The sequence below is a fragment of the Pinus tabuliformis genome, chromosome 2_1 (assembly GCF_031772625.1).
Source record: "Pinus tabuliformis cultivar Carrire ecotype Pingquan chromosome 2_1, CPIR1, whole genome shotgun sequence".
Taxonomy (NCBI): Eukaryota; Viridiplantae; Streptophyta; class Pinopsida; order Pinales; family Pinaceae; genus Pinus; species Pinus tabuliformis.
The window spans coordinates 638959929-638987608 of record NC_142299.1 but is presented as its reverse complement, the minus strand read 5'-3'; the positions used below and the strand labels follow the sequence as shown (position 1 = coordinate 638987608).

General features: G+C 39.1%; 1 protein-coding gene across 1 annotated transcript; it reads left to right on the top strand.

Moving 5' to 3' along the window:
• Positions 1-491: 491 nt before the first annotated feature.
• LOC149202174 (uncharacterized) lies at positions 492-26149 on the top strand. Its single transcript, XM_089399909.1, has 3 exons — positions 492-641; positions 814-970; positions 25857-26149. Exons 2-3 carry the CDS (start codon positions 919-921, stop codon positions 26135-26137), a joined length of 333 nt encoding a protein of 110 aa, XP_089256035.1. The 5' UTR covers positions 492-641; positions 814-918; the 3' UTR covers positions 26138-26149.
• Positions 26150-27680: the final 1531 nt, after the last annotated feature.

Below are 27680 nucleotides of genomic sequence, written 5' to 3'. Positions count from 1 at the left end.
ATAGAATGACACTACATCATGGATTGTCCATCTTATGAAAATATTCATAATCAATTTAGTAGCATTTTGAAAGTATATTGTTTGAACACCCTATTCAAGGAAACGAGATTTATCAAAACTAAAGCTTCTTGGTCAAAATTCATGAGAAGAGTCTAGACTTGGGGAAAAAAAGTTTAAAATTGTGATGTGTTGGAATCCCATGTTCTTTCATTCATTCAACGGTAAACTCTCAATGGATTCAAGTTTAGAGAGCTACTAAATTATGACATTTGGTTCGAGGATTATTTTAATTGCACTATATTATTTCCACTGGTTTCTATTTCCTGAAATTGCCGAGGGCAGGAAAGCGGGCTGTGTAACCCACCGTAGTGGCATAGGCCTTTGTATCAAACTTCGAGGGGCGGGCAAATTGTTCGCTGTTGTATGCTAGATATTGCTCAAGAACAGGCAAATTGTCGGGGGTGGGGTAATTGTTTTTGGGTCGGGGTTTTCTTGTGAGCAACCACGGCGCAGAGCACAATAGTGAGTAAAGAAATCGGAGAAGAAATATCCAGAAACAAAATGGTATTTGAGGATTCCGAAAGGGCGGTGCTCGGATAGCTTTTATAAGACATAATAAACGAAATTTTCATGCCGACAAGGTAACAACTTAAGTTTTAGAATTCTGCCATTGATTGTCATATGAATAGATTTATAATCATAGGCTTTTAATAGGGACATTTCTTATGTATAAACGTTCTTAGGTTCACCTGGGTATAGATTGATAATTATAGACTTTTAATACAGATATTTCTTATGTGTAAATGTTCTTAGGATCACCTGGTTTTTGAGGATCAGCCATGACAGTGGTGCAAGGAAGAGAGGCTGGAAAACAAAACAGTAAATGAAGAAATTGGTGTAAAAGTACTCGGAAACGAAATGGTGGCTGAAGATTTCGAAAAGATGGTGTTCAAACGTTTATCAAGACAAGGTAAGGAATTGAGTTTTGGAATTCTGCCATTGTTTGCTCTCGTTATGGAATTTGTAATAATGTCATTTCTTATTTCAAATAATTATATGATTATATGGAAGTGTTATGTTTTCTCCAATGTTTGAGCTAATTATAGAATCTTAACGAGGTCATTTCTTACTTTAAATAATTATATTGAAGTGTTACGTTTTCTCCAAGGTTACAAACAGTGTGATGTTTGGTTTGAGGATCATTTCAATAGATTTGGCAGTTTTATTTAGCTGAAATTGCAGAGGTTTTAGGAGTAATTTTTAGAACTACAACTTGGTTTTCATTTGGGTGAATGCATTTGGTTCGAAGGTCATTAAAATTGAGGCAGGTTTATTCAGCGGAAGTTGCAGAGGTTTTTTTGGGTCCTTTTTTTTTATAACTATGGCTATGTTTTCATGTGCATAATTGCCTTTCGTTGATTTTGGTTCGAGGATCATTTCAACTGATTTGCAGGGTTTATTTAGTGGAAACTGGAAGAAATTTTTTATTTGTCAATTTTTTTTTTTAACCACGTGGTCAATTAGTAACTTAGTAACTGCTAATCCTAATCTCGAGAAGAAATATGGATCCATTTTCATGTGGGTGTTTGTCTTTGCATTGGAATAAGGTGCTTGGCCTTCTGAAGGGTGACTTTACACATGGGTATGATGTTTTTGTGGACAACCGATGTAATGGGTGTAGGGTAATTGGCATAACGGGTGTCATTTTATATAATGGATGTAGGGCAATGCGAATAGTGGGTTTCACGTTTCAAGCGCAATTGTTATCATGGAAGTAAACTTTTCAAGGTCAATTTTTAATTGGGGTTTCCTAAATGACATCTGTTTGTTGGTAAGTGGGTGCTGACAGTGTAAGTAATTCACCAACTAAAAACGATTTTAAAGACCAGTTTAACCATAAGTATTACCACTCTGCCACCCTCATCGATTAACCTACAGCCTGCTCGTGACCTTTTTCCAGCGGGATCAAGGCCAGTGAATGTGCCTAGGTCTAGAACTGATACTTGTGAACGTAATAATTACGTACAGTGATCAGGTGCTTGCGCCCTTTTCCATTTTGACATTTTAAATCTACTGTTAAGGCCGCATGTTTATTTTCGCTTTTTAAATGAACAGGTGCTTAGCTCTGGGCTGCCGTTACAGGACTCAACATACAACTTTTCTCCCGTAAATGAGGAAGCAAATTATTCAAACACAAATTTTTCGAAGTTCAAAAAAGTCTAAATTGTTTTCTTGCAGCTTGATTGTGTAGAGTTTATATGTTTGGGTATCCAATTTTGATGGTGTAGATTTTACAGGATCTAGTTATTAGATTAGCGATTGAATTTCTGATGACTTGGATACATAAAAGCTTGTCAACATGATTTTTGTCATTTATGCTACTACTCATGACATTATACTATCCTATGATTTGATTTAATTGAGTAAACTTAATAACTTTCACAATTCTATTTTTTAAATTATATTCTTGAATATAAAAATAGATTACATTGAATGGGTTCAATGGAAACTTAAATAAACAGAAAACTCATGACATTGTGCTAACCCCATAACTTGATTTGATTGTGTAGACTTAATAATTTTTCACAATTCCATTTTTTAAATTGTATTCTTAAATATAGAAATGGATTACATTGGAGGCTTAAATAACAAGGAAACTACATAAAACTTGGATCGCGCAAAGTTAACCTGTCAACTTAAAATTAAGATTTTTACATTTTTTATTGAAAAATCTTCATGAAAATGTGCAAAAAAAAAAGGCCTAGCTAAATCACTTGTTTTTAAAACAGGTAGTGTTGTTTTGAATTCTTTTCATTAGGTATAGATAGTGAATAACTTCACAGTTCAACGTAAGTTGAAGTGAGACGATGTAAAAGCAACCTTTAAATTTTAAATTGAAGTCCCTTTGTCTTATGTCCTCTTTGGCTTTTCTCCTAGAAACTCTATTCCACCACAAATAATAACTACTAACTACTATACAATTTTTCGATGATGATTAGTTTTTTTTATTTTATTTATTGAATACCACATTATTTCTATCAAAGAACGAAATTAATGAAAACACAGTGTTTTAATAATTAATTAATGAAAACACAGTGTTTTAATAATTAATTTAGTGTTTTTAATTATCTTTTTTATTTATCGATGAAATATGACATTATTTTTATTCGCTAGTCTTATATTCACAATCAATAAGTCCAAAATAATAAAATTATGAAACTTAGAAAATATAATTTCTATGCTCATCAATTTTAGAATGAGTTTGTTCCTAATACTGGAGTGTTTGTTGATATCTACTTGGTTGAGAGATTTTGTCTAACTAGTTAGCATCCTAGATTAGTGTGTAGTTGAGTAGGGTAAATTTCAAGAACCACCCTAAATTTATATGTATAATAAATGGGTGAATCCCCATGATACATAGGAAAAATGGGAGACGATTTTATCACTAATATATATATATATATATATATATATATATATATATATATATATTTTTGGCGAATCTCTCACCAAATTAAATTATTTTGTAAAGTCATGGCGAATCTTTCACTGAATTATAAAATTTTGTAAGATCTTGGAAAATCTTTCACTGAATAATAAAACATTGTGAAGTCTTGGCGAATGTTTTGTTAAAGTATGAAACCATATATGATAATAATAAAACATATTCATTAAACTGTAATATACTAACATACATGTTTGGAAAAAAGAAACATAATTTTCACTTTCTACAAACAATGTTGCAATTTTTGGTGGCCATGTTTGTCATGGTAGGAGAGATTAATGTTTTCTCTACCACTTTTGTCAAGCTACCACTTTTGCCAAGCTATCAAATTTCCTTATTATTCCATAGACTCCAACTGCAAGATAAAAAAAAAACACATCAAGTTTGTTTACCCCAACATGCCAACAAGTAGCAAGCCCCAACTATATAATATAATGAAGTAGTAGGTATCCCAAAGGCTTGAAGGGTATCTAATGGAAAGAAATAATCGTTGTCAGAAGCTTTCCAATCAATATATAAATATATAAATGTAGATTTATTATTATTTTAAGTGGAAATCTTCAATTAAATAATAAAATTTAATTACGTCTCCCAATCTAAATTTCTTATTAGCATACCTACAGATCATTACGACAAACTAAGAATAGCAAAAAAGATGAAAGGTTGTACAAACCAACATATTTTTCAAACAACTAATCCAAGATTAGTACCTTAACTTTTTCATGAAGATATCATATTGAGAATGTTTGAAAAATGGTGGGAAATTTGGGCAGCAACTATCTGTCTTCTGCGAGGGTGATGCTGAAAGAGTTAAGATTTCATTGTTTTAAATTTTTTTTTGTCAAATCAGAAAAACCAATATTAATGGAGATCATCGGTATAATTTTACTAAATTTTGTGAAGCGATTAAATGTAGCTTTAACCATTACCCTTAAGAATTTTTTTACAATATAATTTCCGAAGTCTATTTAATATCTTCATTATCATAAAAACCAACCAATATCCATTTTAACTCCACATCTACCACTTTTAGAGGGATGAAATCTATTTATCCTTCCCAACACTTGGTAGACCCAGAATTAAGATGGATCTAAGTTGATAGAATTTCCCCTTTAAATAGTCTATGCTTACATGAATACCATGGTATTACCATGGGTTATTATAAACCTGGAGCTTAAAAACTACTATTAGTAATTTATAAAAATTAATAAAATTGATAATTGATTTTTATTTTATTTATTTATTTTAGCCTAGTTAAAATGTTTAAGTGACATTAAATTGCAAGATCCATTTTTACTTTTGAATATTTTGTCACTCTGTTAGTTTGCATATCACGATATTTGATCCAGAGTAAAGATGGATCTATGCTAGTTTAATTCCCCCGTTTAAATAGGGGGCATTCCATGTGAATACCATGGATCAATATCATGTGCCATTTTTATTTTTATTAATACTAATATTAGGGTTAATAATGTTTTTTTGCATGGTATTAATAATAATTTGGCCCATAGGCTTTACCTAAATATAACACATTTTTTGAGTGTCCTTAAATATAAGGTGGCTTATGGAGTAAATATAAAAAATGTTCTATTTATTTACTATACCTCTCGTTTATTTATATTTTTATTAATTTACCATACTTCTTTTATAAATATGGTATTTGGCCCATAGGATTCAATTAAATAAAACTTCTTTTTTGAGCATTCTTAAATAGAAAGAGGGTTATAGAGGTTTATTTATATTTTTATTTATTAGAAGTATAAAAAGAGGTTTTATTTATTTACCATACCTCTACTTTATTTATATTTTTATTAATTTACCATACCTCTTTTATAAATATGGTATTTGGCCAATAGGATTCACTTAAATGAAACCTCGTTTTTGAGCCTTCTTAAATAGAAAGAGGGTTATGGACTAAATATAAAAAGAGGTTTTATTTATTTACCATACCTCTAGTTTATTTGTATTTTTATTTATTTACCATACCTCCATTGTATTTATATTTTTATTTATAACTATCATAAATACATTTTCTTGAAAATGAGGGCGAATGGAAGATTGTAACTCCTAATTTCAAGCGCTAAATTTACTTTTTTTACCCTCTCCCTTAAAATAAGGTGGGCTAACTTCCATACCTTTTTTTTTGTAGAATAAATTTGAGGCGATTTGTAACAATGTACTATGATACAAAATATTTGCCCAATACAAATATAAAACCCCTTAATTTAGCCCAAACGTGAAAATTCTCCCCTAAAATTTTCCGTGTAGTTGAGATATTCACTCTGTAATGTTCTCAAACTGAAATTTAAGTGATAATTAAGATAAAAAACAGTGCAACAATGAAAAATTAAAAACATTCATCAAACACCCATGAAACACTGTAAATCTGGAGCCATATATTATAAAATCTGAAAGCAATGTGTACAATATAAATGAAGTGGTGCACTTGAGATTGTCTCAACTGGGCTTGTCTCAAGGACAAGATGGACTAAACGTAGGTGATGGAATAGTTGAGATGATGGTCTTCAGTTGCTGCACGACTTGCATTGCGTTGTCCCAACAAAACTGTTGATCAGCTGACTTCGACATGTTGGAATGTGCCCAAAAACCGTTCAGTAAATTTTGTCATTTCAGCCTTAGACTCTTTGGACAAGACCTAGAAAAACCCAGAAGGGAGTTTCTTTGGTTGGATTTTCGGCCCCCTTGGAGCCTCTTTCTGGACTGCTATTGTCAGATTCAACTTGCAAGAAACAGCGTGCAAATCTCTCCGAAAATACCACTAGAACGCTGGGTTCACCTGTATTGACTAACTCCTTGCTCCTCGGATGACCCTTGGCTCGGATGCTTGCTCTCTCAGCACCACGAGTTTGCTGCTACATGCCTCTACATAGTACATCTGGCTAGAACTTACACTGACTGCTGCGCTGGTTTGGCTGTCAACTACTCCAGCAAAATATCCTTTTCTATGTTGCCTCCTCAACTCCCGGCTCTCGTAGCAAGCTGTGAATCCCTTTGCTAATCTATTCTCGGCTCTCCTAGCAAGATGTGAATCCCCCTTGCTGATTTCCAACCCCTCCTGCGTGTTCTTTAGCTGCCCAAGAATACGCAGTTCCTCCTACGCTGATGGCTGAAGTGTGAATGTACCAGACTTCCTGGAAACTTTTGTGAACAACCTCCCTAAGGCGGGCACGAATGGTCCCCCAAAGAAAAGGTTGGATCTCCCGCGTGAGAGATCCGTGGCTAAACAACCGGTGGAATTGCTAAACAACAGAGCGTACAAAGGTGAGTTTGTTTGTCAAATAATCAGAATGCTGCAAAATGAGAGCTCCATCCTCTTTTATCACCTTGGGCTCCCTTAGCCCCTTGTGGGCCCCTCCTTCCAATAGCTCCAATTACCTCCAACGTATTCCTTGGCCAAGTTTAAATTATGCATGTGGTGGCCCCCACATTCCACTAGCTGCCATAAATAAATTGAATTGCTTATAGTTCCTAAGTTTCTGTGTGTGGGGTCCTCTTCCTAACCAAAAATGTCGCCAAAATTGTGTTGTTGCATCCAGTGACTAATTCATTTGAGAAGGGACATGATAGTCCTCCCCTCACAAATGTTGCTTGCTTTCAAACAACCTCAAAGCTGGGTGCTCTACTATGTGTTCACCCTCCCAAGTGGCATCCTCATCCAGCAAGTTCTTCTAGTGGACCAAGAACTCCCTGATGGTTCTGCTCCTTAGTCTTCTCTCCTTGCTTTCCAGTATGGCTTCTGGTTCCAGCACCAAATGGCCTTCATCATCCAATGGGGGTAGATCAGTTGCTGCGGTCACCTGTTGTTCCAACACCTTCTTTAGGCATGAGACATGAAATATGTTGTGGATCCTCCTCTCTGGAGGCAACGCTAGCTCATAGGCCACCTCCCCAACCCCCTTGTTTAACTGGTTTGGCTGGCAACTACTCCAGCAAAATCTCCTTTTCTATGTTGCCTCATTAACTCCTGGCTCTCCCAGCACGCTGTGAATCCCTTTGCTAATCTATTCTCGGCTCTCCCAGCAAGATGTGAATCCCCCTTGCTGATTTCCAACCCCTCCTGCGTGTTCTTTAGCTGCCCAAGAATTCGCAGTTCCTCCTGCGCTGATGGCTGAAGTGTGACTATACCAGACTTCTTGGAAACTTCTGTGAACAACCTCCCTAAGGCGGGCACAAATGGTCCCCCAAAGAAAAGGTTGGATCTCCAGAGTGAGATTCGTGGCTAAACAGCCGGTGGACTTGCTAAACAATAGATCGTACAAAGGTGAGTTTGTTTGTCCAATAATCAGAACGCTGCAAAATGAGAGCTCCATCCTCTTTTATCACCTTGGGCTCCCTTAGCCCCTTGTGGGCCCCTCCTTCCAATAGCTCCAATTACCTCCAATGTATTCCTTGGCCAATTTTAAATTATGCATGTGGTGGCCCCCACATTCCACTAGCTGCCAGAAATAAATCGAATTGCATATAGTTCCTAAGTTTCTGTGTGTGGGGTCCTCTTCCTAACCAAAAATGCTGCAAAAATTGTGTTGTTGCATCCCGTGACTAATTCATTTGAGAAGGGACATGACAATCCTCCCCTCCCAAATGTTGCTTGCTCTCAAACAACCTCAAAGGTGGGTGCTTACCCTCCCAGGTGGTATCTTCATCTGGCAAGTTCTTCTAGTGGACCAAGAACTCCCTGATGGTTCTGCCCCTCAGTATTCTCTCCCTGCTTTCCAGTATGGCCTCTGGTTCCAGCACCAAATGGCCTTCATCATCCAATGGGGGTAGATCAGTTGCTGTGGTCACCTGTTGTCCCAACACCTTCTTTAGGCATGAGACATGAAATATGTTGTGGATCCTGCTCCCTGGAGGCAACGCTAACTCATAGGCCACTTCCCTAACCCGCCTGTTTAACCGGTAGGCCCCATAGAAGCATGGCTATAGCTTCTCGGACCCCTTCTGATTCAGTGTAGACTATTTGTAAGGCTGCAATGGAAGGTACACTAGGTAGATTAGTTGCTGCGGTCACCTGTTGTCCCAACACCTTCTTTAGGCATGAGACATGAAATATGTTGTGGATCCTGCTCGCTGGAGGCAACACTAGCTGATAGGCCACCTCCCCAACCCCCCCGTTTAACTGGTAGGGCCCATAGAAGCATGGCTATAGCTTTTCGGCCCCCTTCTGTTTCAGCGTAGACTATTTGTAAGGCTGCAATCGAAGGTACACTAGGTCCCCCTCCTCAAAGTGCCTCTCTATCTTCTGCTGATCTACATACAGTTCTTGTTGATTCTGGGCTGTCGCTAGATTATCCTTGAGAGCTTTGAGGATATCTTCGCTTTTTTGGACCTAGTCTTTTGGCCTTTGGGGCCCGATTGTCTCTGAAAATAACATCAACAAAAGTTAGAGCATCATAACCATAGAGGGCACGGAAAGGAGTCATACAAATAGACATATGGTGCTTGGTGTTGTAGCAGAATTCTCCCAAGTGCAACCATCGAATTCACGTCCTTTGCTGACCTGTCACATAGTTCCTCTGGTACCCCTCCAACCACTTATTGACCCTCTCCGTCTGGTCGTTCGTCTGAGCGTGGTAATTGGTGCTAGGAGTAAGGTCTGTCCCAACCAACCTGAAAAGCTCCTGCCAAAAGCCACCCATAAATTTGTTGTCTTTGTCGCTAACAATATTTTTGGGGAGTCCATGTAGTCTGAAAACCTCCTGGAAGAACAACTCGGCAACTTGGCTAGCCGTGGATCTAGTGGGGATGGCGAAGAAGTGGGCAAAGTTGGTCAGCCTGTCGATTACCACATATATGCAATCCTTCCCTTGCACTGTGGGGAGCCCCGTGATGAAATCCATTGAGATACTTTCCCATTTCCCCTCTAGAATAGGGAGTGGCTGCAATAGCCCTGTCATCTCCCCCTTGTTCCGCTGACAGGCCTCACACTCCTTTACGTGTTGCAGCACAACCTCCTTGAGGCCTTTCCACGTGAACCTCTCCCAAATAGCCATGTAAGTCTTCTGGAACCCCTGGTGTCTGGACAATGGTAAATCGTGAGCTGCTTGGAGTATCCTCTCCCTCAACTACGAGTTGGGAACTAAGTAAATGCGCCCCTTGTAAGAGATGACCTCATCCATCACACGGTAACGCTCATTTGCATGTGTCCTCTCTAGCACCTGGCAAGCCTTCCTGTCCTTGGAGTACTAAACCAACAACTGGGCCTTCCAATCCTGACAGATGCTCATAAGAGATAACCTAGTCGGTCTCCTAGATAGAGCATCGAACACCACGTTGTGCTTGCCCCACACATACTCATTATCAAAGTCGTAGGCTTGCACCTTGCTGACCCATCTCTGCTGCCTGTCATTGAGGCCTGGTTGTGCCATGAAATGTCAAAGACTATTGTGATTAGACTTCACTTGGAATCGGTTGCCCACCAAGTACTGGCGGAACTTGGCTAATGCATGCATGATGGCCAACATCTCCTTGTCATATATGGAATATGACAACTCATGCGGTAGGGAGCTTTCGACTCTCGAAATCTATGGGGTGCCCCTCCTGTGACAATACGGCTCCAACTCCTTACCCTTGATGCATCACATTCCACCGTGAATGGTTGGGAAAATTTCGGGAGTGCTAAAACAAGGCAACTGCTCATCACCTTCTTGAGGCAATCGAAAGCGGCCTGTGCTCCCTCGGTCCATGCGAAAGCCCCTTTCTTGGTCAAGTCGGTCAAGAGTGCTGCCAGCTGTGAGAACCCTTTAACAAACTTCCTGTAGTAAGTGCAAATGGCCAAGAAACCTCTTCGTAGTCACGTCATTCTTGGTCAAGTCTGTCAAGGGTGCTGCGTGCTGTGAGAACCCTTTAACAAACTTATTGTAGTAACTGCAAATGCCTAAGAAGCCTCTTAGCGTAGTCACGTCTCGGGGTACTGGCCAATCCCAGATGGCCCGATCTTCTCCTCATGAACTTGCACCTCGTCTACTCCAATGATATGCTCGAGATAAAGCATCTTTGTCAATCCAAACTTGCATTTGGAGATCTTGGCATAAAACTGTTGGTTCTCCAGAATGTGCAGTACCTTCTCCAAGTATTGGAGGTGCTCCTCCCATGTCTGGCTATAGATCAGAATGTCATCAAAAAACACTAGCAGGAACCTCCTTCGCTGCCCTCGAAAAATGTGGTTCATGCAAGACTGAAATGTGGCAGGAGTGTTGTTCAGCGCAAATGGTATGACCAAAAACTCAAAGTGCCCACATTGGCACCGGAATGTTGTGTTTGGGATGTCCTGATCTCGAACTCTGATCTCGTGCTACTTCGAACGTAGATCGATCTTTAGAGAATTACTTGGATCCTCTAAGTTCATCCATCAACTCATCAATGCGGGGAATCGGGTACCAATTCTTGAGGGTCTTCTTGTTAAGGGCTCTGTAGTCTTAACATCCTGAGGGTCCCATCCTTCTTTTTCACCAGCACTACGGAAGAAGAAAAAGGACTGGCATTAGGCCTTATGTGACCCAAAGCAAGCATCTCTTGAATAGCCTTCTCTATCTTGTCCTTATAGTCTTTGGGGTGCTTGCAAGGAGTAGTGATGACTGCTTGTATACTCAGCTCTAGCTCAATGGTGTGCTCAAATCAAACCCTCTATCTGGTGGTTGCCCTTGTGGAATGTCCCCGAACGCCACTGCGTACTTATCCAGAAGAGCCTGGATTGTTGGTGGTGACTGTGCCTGTCCCCCATCCTTTGAGATCCTCAACTCGACTTCCCATGCAATGTCCCCATGTCGAAGATCTGCCTCCATCCTGTGGTCCGAAACTGTTAGAGGTGGATAAGACCGCATGCCTCTTAAAACTACCAGTTTTCCGTCTGGCCCCATGAACTCCATCTTAGGTTTCCTCCAATTTGTCGTAACTCTCCCAAGGGAATACAAGCACTGGACACCCATCACCACTTTGGTGTCTGGCACATCGACCACAAAGAAGTGGTCTGTCGTAGAGTAGTTTCCCATAAATATTGTCAAGGAGGGAACGTATTTGGTACACTGGATGGTACAGTCACCTGGTATTAGGACGGAGAATCCCTCAAACTATGTTGTGGTGAGACCCCTCCTCTGGACCATCTGTGCATCAATGAAGTTGTGGGTAGCCCCACTATCCACTAGTACTGAGACCCTCTATCCCTGTACCGTACCTCTGATCCGTAGTGTCAAAAACTTAGGAATCTCGCATAGAGAAGCAAGGACTGCCCCTGATGAGGAAAGAGATGCCCTTCCCAGTGGAGGTGGTGGTGGTGGTGGCCCTCTGTCCCTCGAACTCTCTCCATATACCCCACCACAATCCTGCCCCACCTCGTCCTCTTGGTCACTGTCAGAAAAGACCTCAATGTAATGTGCTCTACCCGCTGTGCACTTTTGGCCTGGTGCCTAGGGCTCTTTGCATGTCAAGCATAGCTTCTTCCTCCAGAGGTCCTTCCTTGTCTCCTCATTTAGTTGGTCCCTCCCCTGTGTGGTCCTCAGTGGTGGGCGTCTAGTCTCATGCCCCTTTTGTGGGAAAGGGGTCCGGGCAGGGAATGGCGCTATGGTCTTGGGGATGACCCCTTGCAAATCTCTGGCACACATCGTTGCCTCCTGCAGTGTAGAGGGTCTGCGTGACTTCACCAGTCTACGCAGAGGCTCAAACAAACCATCAATGAAGGTGTATACCCTCCTGGACTTGGACAGATTCGGGATCATCACTGACACGCAAAAAATTAGAAAAATATTCCTCTGGGTTTCTTGTCTGGCGCAGTTGTACCAGCTTCTTGAAGAATGTCTTTGGATCCTTCTGATCAAATCGCTCCACCACCCTCTTGGTGAACTATTCATACGAAACTATCTGGGCATACTCCAAAGTGGATAGGCCGTGAAACCACCAATGATGGGCTTTCCCCTCCAAGTGCAATGCTGCCATCTTAATAGCCTCTTGTTTCGTCATCCGGTTGAGTTGAAAGTATGTGTCCATCTTTACAACCCAAGCTTTGGTTGTGCACTTGGCAGTGCCATGAAATGTAGGGAAGTACATCCTCCCTATATTTATCCGCAACTCATAGTTTTAGGTCCCTTGTCCTCCGTACCCTTTGTTCCTATCACTCTGCTTGAGCTTGCAGTGATCTCTAAAGGAGAGGGCTTCTTTGAAATCTTCGTCCATCGCCTGCCACTCTTTGAAGTAATCCCCCATTTGGGGAGTGTCTTCCTCCCTTGTTGGTTCGATTTGTGCTATTGACACGAAGGAGGGTAGTGTGGCCCTAGTGGGCACACTCACTGAAGGGTGCTGCGTTGCTGGTGAGGGATGATCGAAGGGCTGAGAAGCCCCGGAAGTCTCTCCACACAAAAACCCTCTAGGTGTGGCTTTGTCTCGGCTTTGTGATTTGATCTCCTCCAACATGTCTTTCTGCCCCTTGGCCAAGTCACTCAGAGCCCTCAAGAGGCTATCGAAAGCCATCTCCTCCTTGCCCTTGGGCTCTGTCATTTCCTATTCTCCAGCCACCGTTTTCCCTCTTTCCTCAGAGTCTGGTGTAATTTCCATCTCCCTTTCTGATCCAGGTGGTTCCAGACACATGCAAAAGTCCAAGGGAGCTCAGAAATGGTCAAAATTCAACGTGGTCAAATTCCCTCAAACTTAACATCAGATCGAAGTGTTCGTCGCCTTGATTCCAACGACGCGAATTTCACTCAAATTCGAGTTTGTATGAGGAAGATAGAGCTTTTCAAAGTTTGACATGATGGGGGAAAACGCGGTCCACAGTTTGTCACATGGCATCCTAGTTAGTAGGTGAGACCCACTAAGTTTATGTGGCGACTGAACAACCACTAAACCATTGACACATGGCATGCTAGTCATTAGCTCCTTACCTTGCATAAAAGACAAAAAAAAAACTAATATATTTTAAAAAATCCCATACAAAACAAAATCAATCATTTATACAGTTATCAAAATCATATAAATATAAACCATATAACACTATGGTTATTATATTCCTAACAGAGTTGTTTTTAGTGCGACATTTTGGACAACACTTTGAAAAACCCCTAGGACACTTTGATTGTGCAGGGGTTACCCATCAAGCTTGTGATTTCAATAAATTCTTTCCGGATTTTAGAGAAATTAGACCAAAAAATCCACGAGAAAAACTTCCAAAAAGTCTCACTAAAAACAACTCGAATATTAACCATTACTTGTTTCATTTTGCTTATCAATATTGCTTTTACGTAAAAGAATTCATTATATATGAAGTTTCAACTTCACAAAATTGTCTTATCTACAAGCCACTTAAAGCAATCCTTTTCATTAAAACCCTTTGCCGATTTATTATATTTCTTCATAATTACATTAATTCTTATCATAACATTTATACATATTAAAAAAAATACTATAAAATAGTATCTTATCCTTTTATAATTTTATTATACCTACAGCAAGCATGGTATTTTGCTTTTGATTGCTTATTAGTTTGTCTTTAACCAAAAACTTATGTTGCTTATCCATAGTTTAGCATTGAGAATTCATTTTTTGTTATTTATTATTATTATTTAAATTCATTTATTTGTAAGGTGATTAGTTGAGGTCTTATTTTGGGTTGTTTAGTAACTTCCATTTCTATTAGTTACTAATTTTTTAGTTTTTTTTTTTCATGACTGATATTTTCTCTCTCCAAGTGATCTGTGTTTATTCAAGTTTGACCTGTAGCTTGAGAAAATGTGATCCAGAGGCATTTAAGTAATCAAAATCACCAAGCATTGCAACCGGTCTGAGCTACACCAACCCTAAGCTGACTGGATTTTAGCGTGTCTCCTCCCCCTATCACGGGGGCAACAACCTCATCTGTGAAATTTTACAAGTGGCCTTGCTAATAAAGCTTATTCTCAACTGGTTGTGCTAATAAGATTTAACAATATTTTTAATTTTTAATTTTCATAACATATTAATGTTTCTAAAATTATAAATTTTAATTTTTAAAATGTTGAATTTATTTATAAATGGAAAGAAACAACTAACAGTTTCAAAAAAACTTATAATGCGAATGTAAAAAATACAAAATTCAGAAGGCCTATGTTGAAAGTAATTTTGATAATAGATAATTGAAAATTTTGATGGGTCAATTGAGAACAATTTTGATAAAATATAATCGAAATTGTTGATTTGTTAATCACGAGAGTATCTAGATTTTATTGTCTATAATTATTAGTATAGTGGTGTGGTTGTGTATGGTGCGTTTCTAGTGGAAATTATATTATAGTGGTGTGGTTGTGTATAGTGCGTTTCTACTGGGTTTTCCAATGAAACAAATTGATTAGAAAAAAAAAAAAAGCGTATTTGTTTAAGTAAAAAATCATTTTAATAATTTTAATCGTGAAGATAACTATAAATTAAGTTACTCTTGGAAATTTCTTATTCCTCACTCCAATTATTAATCTCTTATCTCTCTCATTTTTTGAATCTATTCTCCCTTTCACATTGACAGTCCTTCAGTCCTTTAGTCTTTTCCTAAATTTATTTCTTCTTAATTTAATATACCATCGTTATTTTTCTTCTTAATTTAATATACCATCCTCAGTTTTTTTTTTGACATATTTACTTTTAAGTTTTATATTTTTACCTTTTCTACTTTTATATTTTTATTTTTTTAATAGAAACGGTTGAATTTTATTTGTAAGAAGAGGTTGGGCATGCCAAACAACCTCGATTACATTCAATTGAGAGAATTTTGATTCTATGGAGTCCTCATATTCTGGCTTTTGTATCACAGATTAGTTGCTTCTTTTACGCATTTGGCATGGCTGAAAGATCCTTGCAATGCTTTTGGCATCTTAGAGTCCTGTCTTACATTTCCTTTTTTTTTTTTGCTTTGGTAGTTTCTTGGGTTAAGCTAATTCCAGTCAAAACTTTAATCCATTGTCCAAATTATACACAGCCCACATATATTAAACTGTATTAATATATAACCTGTCCCCACCTCTGATATACCAAGGCTCTCATCCGTACCCGACCCCACTTCAATGTTATAACCCAACCATGTACAGCTCGTGATTACCATCAGATCTTCCTCTGTCCAGATCTGACACTTATCGCTTCCCTCTCTGTTCGGCCCTTGACACCTCAGGAACGCGCGATATGGGCGGTTTTGTCCTGCCACACATCAACGACTAAGTGGCATCGTGTCCGTTTAGTAGAAAACTGCCCAGCAGCCAAGAGCAATGCGATGAAAACCACTTCCACTCCCAGCATAGTTAACACCCCTCCTTTTGCAATGCGCGATGACTGTTAGATCAACCCCGCCCAGATTTGACGCTTGTCGTGTCCCTCCCTGTCCGATCCTTAACCTGATCCTGCCTCTGTACCCGACCCCACAACAAGGATAATACCCCACCATGTACAATGTGTAATAACTGTCGAATCTTCCCCCGCCTAGATCCGATGCTTATTGCGTCCCTCGCTGTCCGATCCTTAACACCACAGGAGCGCGCGATATGGGCGGGTTTGACTAGCCACGCGTCGGGCCCTAAGGTACATCGCGTCCTATTCATGAAATACTGCCCAGCAGCGAAAAGCGGTGTGATGTAAACCGCTTACCACTCCCCACGACTTTAACACCCCACCTTTTCCAGCGCTCGATGACCATCGGATCATCCCCTGCCTAGATCCTATGCATCGCTTCCTTCAAAACTGTCCTCTGATTGAATACAATTTTGCGCCCTGTTAAGACACCCAAAAACTGTTGGCCCATGTGAAAACCTATAGCCTATCGAGGAGTGGCCCACTCTTTCTCGACAATGAAAGTTTGTCTATGCCAGACTTTGTTCTACAGAATTTTGTCCTTAATCAACTCTCCTTGTTTGTTAAGGAATTGGGTGCCTTTCAGGTCATTCTTTACCAACATACCTTGAGCTAGAAGACATCCTTTGTTAGCCATTATATCAGCTTCCTTGTTTAAAGCTTGCAGGACATGGTAATATGAGCAGGATGTGAAGTTTTGAGCCATCTTTCTTATTCTTTCAAGGGTCTTGTTTAGAGCAGAGCTATTGAGTTGGTCGCCCGTGTTAAGGATTTTAATCAGGATTTCAGAATCCCCGAAGATTTGAAGGTTTTCCCCTCTGTTCCTCTGAGCCAGCTGACATGCTTTGAGCAGTCTGAGGATCTCGGCCTGGTTGTTGGTGCTCTGACCTAGGCCCCAACTGAAGCTGTATTGTTTTTGTCCATCTGTGGAGTAAATTGTTCCTCCTACCCCCGATATCCCCGAGGTTCCTTTGGAGTCTTCGTCGAAGAAAACCGTGACTTTGCCCTGATTTTTCCACCATTTTTTAAATTCTGCCTCAGAGATCCGGAGAACGGAGTTGTCTGGCTTGTGAGGTCTATTTTCAAAAGTTTCCAACAACAAAACTTTGGCCTTGGCAGCCACTGTGTTGGTGGATTGAAGTTCGCTGTTGAAGATGGTTTCATTCCTAGCCAACCAGATTCCCCAACAGATATATTTTGGTATTGCATTCTAGATTTTAGTCCATGTTGAGTTGTTATTCAAAGAGTGAGGATAACGTTCTTTCCAAGTTGTGAAAATACTAACAACTGAAGACTGCTGAGGGATTTTGGCGTTGGGCCCCATAATTGCTTGCAACCAGATCTCTTGAGAAAAGGGGAGTTTATGAACAGGTGATTGATAGTTTCCTGATCCTTGCAGTAGAGAGGGCATCTGTGTGGACCCATGGTTCATCTTTTCTCTAAGTTGTCCCCAGTGAGGGTCCTTTTGTGCATGAGAATCCAACATAAGAAGTTAATTTTTGGGAGACTAAATGGGTCCCAAACATGCTGCCAAAGATTTGTAGTATGGATCTGATGTTGTTGTTCTTGTAGGGCTACAAAACCCAGTTGAGCTAAGTAAGCTTCGGACTCCCCCAAGCCCCACTTGTTCCTCGAATGGAGATGCACAGGAACCAGACCAATGAGTTTAGCTAATAATTGATGGAGTTGAGGGAGCATCCAATTAGGGGGGTGATGGAGAGCCCAGTTACTCCAGTTTCCTGTTGAATCCCATGTGCATATGTCAGCAAGTTTGTGGATACTGGATACCTTTTTGGATGAGCTAGTTACACAAATCTGTTATTTCTGAAGCAAGATTTAGGGGATGGAGTCCCATGATCTTGTCATCCCACAGTCTAATTCTTTTCCCATTTCCTGGAATTCTGTAGCACTGTTCTTTGAAGAATTCTCAACCTTGGCTGCACAACTTCCACAACGTGGTTCCCTTGTGGGGAGCTCCTTCTTCCATATTCTTTATTGAGAGTTTGTGCAGATATTTTTTAATTAGAACTTGACTTACAGGGTTTCTTTGGTTTGAGAAGATATCCAGAGAATCTTCCCTCCCATCGCTAGAATGGCCAACACAGGGTCTCTTACCTGAAGTCCACCTTCAGATATTGGCCTTTTCACTATGTCCCAGCTTACTATATGGAAATTTTTTGGGTTCCCCTTTCCTCCTTGCCATATAAAATTTCGAATCAAATCTGCTAACTATTCGGTGATCATTTTTGGAGCCAAAAGGAAAGAAGCTTGGTAGATAGGAAGGGATAAAAGAACTGACTTGACCAGAGTGAGCTTTCCGCTGAGGTAAGCCATTGTTTGCCCCAAGCAGTCATTTTAGCCTTAATTTTGCTGATAATTTCCATCCAATGAGGGGCCTTAGTGGAACCTAAGGTTAAAGGCAGGCTAATATACTTGAATTTTTCCCAAGAGGCATATCTGATGAAGCCCAGGGCTTGGGAAATCCTGAGTATAGATCGCTGGTCTACCACCCAGTCGTACACTGCACTTTTTCTCTTGTTGACCATAGCTCTAGAGACTCTGCAGAAGCTTTGGATTACTCCACTGAAGGCTCTTGCTATTTTAAGGGAGGCTCCTCCCATAAGGATAGAGTCATCGACGAATAAGGCATGATTGATTAGGTTTGTTCCGGGTATCACCCTAATGCTAAGAACAGACCCATTGAGCTTCTCATATGTGAGCTTTTGGCTTAGAGAGTCTGCCATAAGAATATATAGGAAGGGGTATAGAGGGCAGGCTTGCCTGATTCCCCTTGAAGCTTTGAAGTAGTTAGCCAGCCTACCATTTACTAGAGGGGCTATCCAAGGTTCTCCAATGTATGCTTTAATCATTTTTACAAATTTAGAGTTGAAACCAAAAGCAGAAAGAACTTAGAGGAGGAATGAGTGTCTTACTCTATCAAAGGCGTTCACCATGTCTAATTTGATGAGCATACCTTGCTATTTTTGTTGATGGTTGGAATGGTTGATTTTCTACACCAGTATCACATTATCTAGGATATGACTACTTTTGACAAACCCTCCTTGATTGGGAGAGATGAGTTTTTCCAACAGAGGCTTTATTCTATTAGCAATTAACTTGGTGAGTATTTTGTAGGACGCATTGCAAAGCGAGATTGGTTTGAATCTGTCGAATGTCTCTAGGTTGGCTTCTTTGGGAATTAGGGCTAGGAAGGTGGAGTTTGTGCTTCCTCCCACTATGGCTTTTTGTAGGAATCCTTTGATCATTCGGTTCAAATCAACCTTGATGGTGTCCTAGTAGAGTCTATAGAAGTGTATTGAGAATCCATCAGGTCCTGGGGCTTTGTTTGGTTCCATCTTCCATATGACATTACTAATTTCTTCTTCAGTGAATGGCTTCAGGAGAGTGCATTGTCCTCCTTGTTAACCATCCTTGGAACGTACTTGAGGAAGTCGTGAGCTTCCTCATCATCATTTGCGCCTTCTTCTTTGAACAACTACTTAAAATGAGAGGTTGCTACCTCTTTTTTCAGAGTTGTGCCTTTAAAAACAGTCCCTTTTGGCGAGGTGATCTCGATAATGTGGTTTTTGGAGAGGCGGGATTGAATTTGCTTGTGGAAGAAGGTTGTATTTTTGTCTACAGACGTAAGCCAGAGATTGCGTGACTTGAGCCTCAAATATTCTTCCTCTTCTTTAAATGTTCGGAGGGCGTTGATTTGGTGTTCTTGCTTACTATGAATTTATGCTCTGGTTATGTCTTGAGTCTCAAGGCCCATTTGGAGATCCAGTAGCTGCTTCGTGCTCTGTTTTCGTTGGGTAGTGGGAGAGACTGTGGGATTTTTTATCCATTGCTTCAGGATTGTTTCGGTGGCTTTTATCTTTTGCTCCCAAACATAGCTAGGTGATCCAAGAACATGGATGGACCATGCCTTATTCACTGTATCCAAAAACCCTTCCTTGTTTGCCCATAGAGGGCAGAACCGAAAGGGGATTGGTCTTAGGTTTTCTTCTTCTTCCAACAGAAGGAGGATGGGTTTATGGTCTGAGTTCCACTTTAGCAGATTTTTTGTGGAGATGATCATCTTCTCGGAGAGGAAGGAAATCTGGAGAAGGAATCAATCCAACTTGGCTGAGATATGCTCCTCCCCTATTCTGTTATTAGTCCATGTGTATAGTCCCTTTTTTGGCTTGAAATCCATTAAATCCCATTGTTGAATTAGGTTTTCCGCTAAGGGAAGGAAGCGATCCCTGCTGCTGGTTCCTCTTTTTTTTTTCCTTTGGGTCTAGGATTAGATTGAAGTCTTCGACAATAATTATATTATTGAGGGAGTATGCTTCCAAAAAATTAGTTAGAGTTTGCCAACATTGTTCCTTTTCTACATAGAGGACAGGTACATAGAGATTAAAGCGTGCAATGTTTATCTTACTTGATAGGTGTCAGAGTTCGGTGTAAATCCAGTGTTGCGTCTCAAAGGAGCTCTCAAGCAGGAATTTGTGAGACTCCCAGAGAGTGGCTAACCTACGGCATGTACCTCTAACACTTACCGCTTTAACAACTTTTGTTTTCTATTTTGCTTTGCTGAGTTCCAAAAGGGCTTCACCTTCTATTTAGTCTCTTGGAGCATGAGGATCTCGGGAAGTTCTGATTTTAATAGGCTCTTGACTGCTTCAGCTTTTGATGGGCTCCCTAGTCCTTTGTAATTCTAAGAGACTAATCACATTATTTACTAGTAGGGGTTGGGGTAGCACCTCCCTTGGGGGGCCTGATTCTAGTATTTCTGCCGATAGACATCTCTATAGTGGTCTGGCTGCCTTGTATTTTTTGTCTCTCTGCTTCTTCTTCTCTAGCCTCACTGTGAGATTTCCTCCCCACTCTTTTCAAGGGCCTCTCAGATGTTTCATCTTCCAAGGATCTCGATATCTCAGGGGTCTTCTTTCTTGTCATATCTGCATAGGTTGGGGAGCTAGAGGCACCTTCTGGGGATGCGATTTGCACTGATTCCTCTTGCCTTTTGTTTTCTTCCATGTTATTTGCCTGCTGTTCATCCTCTTTATCTGTTGGGTCTTGGAGTTTTTTTGGTGTGCTGAGTATATCAAAGGGGTTTGTTGATATGTCTGCTATTGGAGGGACTGAGCTTCCTTCTGCTTGGGTTTCAGGAGGAGCAACCCTCCCAGTGGATATGACTTTCCCTTTATTCATGTTGCTTTGCTTAGTTGTCCCTGATTTCTAAACCTGAGTCCATTGATCTCCTTTCTCCTTCTCAGCTCCATCCTCTGATTTCTTTTTGCAATGCTTGGAAAAATGGCCATAACCGTGGCAGTGACGACATTTAAATGGGATTTGCTCGTAGTCTAGGACTTGTATCTGTGTCTAGTCAGCCACCGTGAGTTTAATGGCTTCAGGGAGACCTTCCTCCAGGTTTACTTCTACACAAATTCTCGCTCAGGAGTACTGGTCTCTTCTTTCTGCTTGTTCGATGTATTTGCCTAGCTTGTTGCCTATGGTTTTTAAGGATTTAGGGTCCCAACAGTGCAGAGGTAGGTGGGGCAATCGCACCAAGACCGGAACGCCCGAGGGCACATCCTGAGTCGGGTCGAAGTCTGGAGTCCATTTATTTAGATAGAGACCCTGAGGCCCCATGAAATATGGGTCATTTCTGAATATGAGGTTCCTATCTTCTGCTGCTTCAAATACGAATACAAAGAAGCTTTTGCTGACAAAATGACTTTTTATTCCTTCTTTGACCAGTGAAAGCCAATTCCTTTGTACCCAAGATTCTACTGATTTAGGCAAGGGCCATAAGCCTGTGAATTGGCCAATAAGCCCTCGTTCTGCTACGTTTAATGCCGTTTTGCAGGGTTCTTCAATCAACAGAGCAACTGTGGGGATGGATTCCATTTTTTTTACAAACTTCTGCTGGTTTTCGGTCGCTGGCTGTTTCTTGCATGTTGCAACCAGATTCCGGAATGTAGCTAGCTTAGGTGGCAAGGGAGTTACCTTTTCGCGGTCCCCTCCTGGGGCCATGACTCTAGAGCTTTGCGCAGACTTGTGGATGGCTGTGTCTCTTTACGTGCTCCCCGGGCTTCCTCCTACCGGCCTTAGAGGCTACACTAGGCTCCCGCTATCTAGTTCCTCTCGCACAGGCTGCTCCAGGCTCCCGCTCGCTTCCAGAACTCAGAGAGATAGTCTTTCACTCAGTCATAATCCTCTATTTTCCTATCATTTTTCCATTATTTTTAAATAATTACTCATAATTATATTTTTTATTATAATATTGTAAATCATTATAATTTATCTCAAGTAATAGAAGTTGGAGTCTCAAATATTATTTTTCTCATCTAATTTTTAATGACTAGTTATAATATATTATTTTGTATAGTTGTATTTAGCATATATGTATTTTTAATTTAAGTATATTCTTTAATTCAATGGTTCCTTTTGACCTTTGAAATTTAAATGCTCTAAATTTTTATTTATCAAGTTATAAATGATTTATTTATTTTCTATTTTCTAATTCAATATTCTTTAACTTTCATTGATAATTCATTTCATTAATTATTATATCTAATTTATTTATTCAATCTCTAATTAAAATTAATTTAATTCATAATTACTCTTAATAAATCTAAATTTAATTATTTTAATAATTTAATTCATTAAATTTAAATATTTATGTTAGATTTTCCCATAAACCATAGTACTCTAACGTATCTCTAATACGTATTTAGACTTATATACACTCCCTTTTATTTATTTCAACTTCTATGAAAATAAATAGAATATCCACCCAAAAACAGTACTACTATGTTAATCTCCTCAATCAGTGATGATTTCAGGACGACCAAACTAAAGTAAACCCCTATTATCGTCGTTACCCAATTTTTGCTCAGCGAGTGTCCTTCGCAACGTCCTGACCGAATCTGACCCAAATCCCCTACTCACATACAACATTTCTCGAAATGAGATCTTTGACGGCTGAAAAAAGGCAAAATTATCTAAACAATTATTCTCAAAATCCATTATAAGATATGTATATACGGCAATTTCATTTGTTGGTGAGTCACTTTTCTAGAATATTTAATAATTAGACTGTAACATCACACCTATACCGATCAATTGAATTAATACAGTCCCATCAATCATCATACGGTCCAAAGCGATATTTCTCATTTCCCAATGCCCAAGTGTAGACTTCACATGTCGGAGATTGAACTTTGATGCGATGTCGGAGATTGAACTTTGATGCGCTAGATTTTACAAGTTTCAGCGGATTGGGGTTGAACTTCTGATCACTTGGATATAGAAAAGTTTCCTAAAAAATTTCGGAGGGAATTACATTGAAAGAAAAAAGAAATAGATAATAATATCTTTAGCTACTCAATGGTTAGATTATGTGAAGCTTTTATAGAAGAGAACAAGAGAAACAATATTTTCATAATCAACACTTCAAGTGAGTTATTTTCATTAAAAGATGTCAATTGTGGTATAACAAGCTCAAGACACTAATGGATTGCAAGCAGAATTTTTAAATGGTAAAGCTCAAGACACTAATGGATTGCAAACAGAATTTTTAAAGTGAAGTTGAATCCTTGGCTCTCATTATCAAAAGGATCTTCAACAATGGCACACAAAGCAATTTCCCAACTGAATGGACAACTAGTGTTGATATCCCTCTTTACAAAAGTGGAGACATTAATATTCTCTCCAATTACCGCACTATTATGATTAATCCTCTTTTTGGAAAGCTACTTGGAAGCATGGTGGACCGTAGAATTAGCAGTTGGACATAAAAGGAAGGTGAAAGAGCAAAAGTGCACGCTGGTTTTAGGCCGCGACATTCTACCATTGATCATTGTATCACTCTTAGGCATCTCATAGAAAAAATATGAGACATATAAGGTGAGGAGGCCTTTTGTTGCTTTGTTGATTTCAAGAAAGCTTTCGACATTGTTCCTAGAGACAAGTTGTGGAGAAGGATAGAAGAGCTTGAAATTCCAAGCGAATAATGAGCAACGGTTCATAAGCTTTACGAGAAAGTTAGAGCTAAAATCAGAACTAAGGAAGGCTTTTTTGAATGCTTTGGTAGTGACATTGGGGTCAAGTAGGGATGCCCTCTTCCCCCACACTGTTTGGCTTATATATCGATAAGCTAGAAGAATGGTTAAGCAGTAACAGTGGAGAGGGTATTCAATTAGCAAGTTATGTGGTGAAGTTTCTTTTGTACGTTGATGACCTTATCCTAATTGCAAAATCAATTCATGGTTTGAGAGAGCATTTGAAGGCCTTAGAGCTATTTTGTTAAGAGGTTGGGATGCAAGTAAACGTTAACAAAACCAAGATCATGATCTTCTCCTTGAAGAGGAAAAATCATCAAGTTAGTTTTCTTTTCGAGGGGAAACCCTTGGAAATAGTGGAAGAATATAAGTATCTAGGAACTGTTTTTCACAACAGGCTCAATTGGGAGACATGTAGAGCTAAAAGGATTCAAGGGGGTTGGAGAGATTTTTACCTTTTACAAAACAGATGTAGGAAAGTAGAATTATGGGATTGGAAGACCAAGAAAACCCTTTTTGGGTTATTGGTTATACCGATTGTACTCTATGGATGTGAAGTTTGGGGGAGCAATTTGTCAAACCACAAGTGAAGACAATTAGAAAGAATTCAAAAGCACTTAATCACTAATAATTTCAAAGTCAAATCAACGGTCCCTTATGAAATCCTGCGAGTTGAGGCTAGTTTGTTTCCAATGGAGGCTGAGACGGTCTTTCGCTTGTTAAGTTACTTAAAAAAGGTTGAAGGCATGGATGGGCATTGTTGGCCTAAAATAGTTGTTGCAGAGGAGTTAAAAAGGAGGAAGAAAACTTGGAGGAAACAAAATGAAAAGTGGTTGGGTAAGTGGGGCATTAAGTGGCAGGATTGTCCTAACTCTAAAGAGGAGATAAAAAAATGGGTGCTTGAAAAATTCAAGACTACCATGTGGGAAAAACAGATTGGTCGAAAAAAATCTCTATATGTCAAAGATTTCAACTTGACATGGTCTCATGATGAGAAGATATATTTGGGTGCCAAAATCACAGGAAAGACTAGATTATTAATAGCACAATTGAGGACCAGGTCTCATCATCTCAGATGTGAAACAAGTAAGATGGATAACTCCAAAATAAGAGTAGGAAGAAAGAATCTCAATCTTTTGTAGGGAAAGAGAAGTAGAAATAAAATGACACTACATCATGAATTGTCCAGCTTAGAAAGATATTCATAATCAATTTAGTAGCATTTTGAGAGTAGATTGTTTGAAGAGGATATTAACGAAACAAGATTTATTAAAATTGCGAGCTTCTTGGTCAAAATTCATGAGAAGAGAGTATAGAGTTAGAAAAAAAGGGTTTAAATTGTGTGTCGGAATCCCATTTCTTTCATTCATTCAACGGTAGACTCTCTATGGATTCAAATTCTACAGAGCTACTAAATTATGATATTTGGTTCGAGGATTATTTTAATTGCACTACATTATTTTCACCAGTTTCTATGCCCTGAAATTGCTAAAGGGCAGGAAAGTCGGCTGTGTAACCCATCACAATGGCATAGACCTTTGTATCAAACTTGAGGACAGACAGTATGAGGGGCGCGCAAATTTTTCGCTGTTGTATGCTAGATATTGCTCGAGAGCAGGCATATTGTTGGGGGTGGGGTAATTATTTTTGGGTCGGGGGTCTTTTTGTGAGCAACCACGGTGCAGAGCACAATAGTGAGTAAAGAAATCGGAGAAGAAATATCCAGAAACAAAATGGTATTTGAGGATTCCGAAAGGGCGGTGCTCGGATAGCTTTTATAAGACATACTAAACGAAATTTTCATGCCGATAAGGTGACGAATTAAGTTTTAGAATTCTGCCATTGATTGTCATATGAATAGATATATAATCATAGGTTTTTAATAGGGACATTTCTTATGTATAAACGTTCTTAGGTTCACCTGGTTATAGATTTATAATTATAGACTTTTAATGGGATATTTATTACGTGTAAATGTTCTTAAGATCATCAGGTTTTTGAGGATCAGCCATGGCAGTGGTGCAAGGAAGAGAGGCTGGAAAATAAAACAGTAAATGAAGAAATTGGTGTAAAAGTACTCGGAAACGAAATGGTGCCTGAAGATTTCGAAAAGATGGTGTTCAAACGTTTATCAAGACCAGGTAAGGAATTGAGTTTTGGAATTCTGCCATTGTTAGCTCTCATTATGGAATTTGTAATAATGTCATTTCTTATTTCAAATAATTATATGATTATATGGAAGTGTTATGTTTTCTCCAATGTTTGAACTAATTCTAGAATCTTAACGAGGTCATTTCTTACTTCCAATAATTATATTGAAGTGTTACGTTTTCTCCAAGGTTACCAACAGTGTGATGTTTGGTTTGAGGATCATTTCAATTGATTTGGCAGTTTTATTTAGCTGAAATTGCAGAGGTTTTAGGAGTAATTTTTATAACTATGACTTGGTTTTCATGTGGGTGAATGCTTTTGGTTCGAAGGTCATTAAAATTGATCAGGTAGGTTTATTCAGCGGAAGCTGCAGAGGTTTTTTTAGGTATTTTTTTATAACTATGGCTATGTTTTCATGTGGGTGATTGCCTTTCGTTGATTTTGGTTTGAGGATCATTTCAACTGATTTGCGGGGTTTATTTAGTGAAAACTTCGGGAAGTTTTTACTTGTATTTTTTTTTAATGACGTGGTGAATTGGTAACTGCTAATCTTAATCTCTGAGAGAAATATGGATCCATTTTCATGTGGGTGTTGGTCATTGCATTGGAAATAAGGTGCTTGGCCTTCTGAAGGGTGACTTTACACATGGGTATGATGTTTTTGAGGACAATCGATGTAATGGGTGTAGGGTAATTGGCATAACGGGTGTCATGTTATATTCATATAATGGATGTAGGGCAATGCGAATAGTGGGTTTCACGTTTCAAGCGCAAATTGTTATCATGGAGGTAAACTTTTCAAGGGCAATTTTTAATTGGGTTTCCTTAAGTGACATCTGTTTGTTGGTAAGTGGGTGCTGACAGTGTAAGTAATTCACCAACTAAAAACGATTTTAAAGGCCAGTTTAACCATAAGTATTACCACTCTGCCAACCTCATCGATTAACCTACTGCCTGCTCTTGACCTTTTTCCAGCGGGATCAAGGCCTGTGAATGTGCCTAGGTCTAGAACTGATCCTTCACAATTTAACCTCGTGTCAGGGAACGTAATAATTACGTACAGTGATCAGGTGCTTGCGCCCTTTTTCATTTTGACATTTTAAATCTACTGTTGAGGCCGCGTGTTTATTTTCGCTTTTTAAATGAACAGTTGCTTAGCTCTGGCCTGCCGTTACAGGACTCAACATACAACTTTTCTCCCGTAAATGAGGAAGCAAATTATTCAAACACAAATTTCCGAAGTTCAAAAAAGTCTAAACTGTTTTCTTGCACCTTGATTGTGTAGACTCTACATGTTTGGGTATTGAATTTTGATGGTGTAGATTTTACATGATCTAGTCTTTAGATTAGCGATTGAATTTCTGATCACTTGGATACACAAAAGCTTGTCAATATAATTTTTGTTATTTGTACTATTACTCATGACATTATACTACCTCATGACTTGATTTGATCGAGTAAACTTAATAGCTTTCCACAATTCTATTTTTAAAATTATATTCTTAAATATAAAAATAGATTAAAATTTGTATTGAATGGATTCAATAGAAACTTAAATAACCAGAAAACCTATGACATTGTGCTAACCCCATAACTTGATTTGATTGCGTAGACTTAATAACTTTTCACAATTCCATTTTTTAAATTGTATTCTTAAA

What these genes read in the sequence shown, in the direction of transcription:
- LOC149202174 (XM_089399909.1), top strand. Translation starts at nt 919, where the DNA reads ATGGTGGCTGAAGATTTCGAAAAGATGGTGTTCAAACGTTTATCAAGA. An exon ending in CAAACGTTTATCAAGACAAG is followed by an intron (nt 971 to 25,856) that starts GTAAGGAATTGA and finishes AATGTTCTTAAG; the next exon opens with ATCATCAGGTTTTTGAGGAT.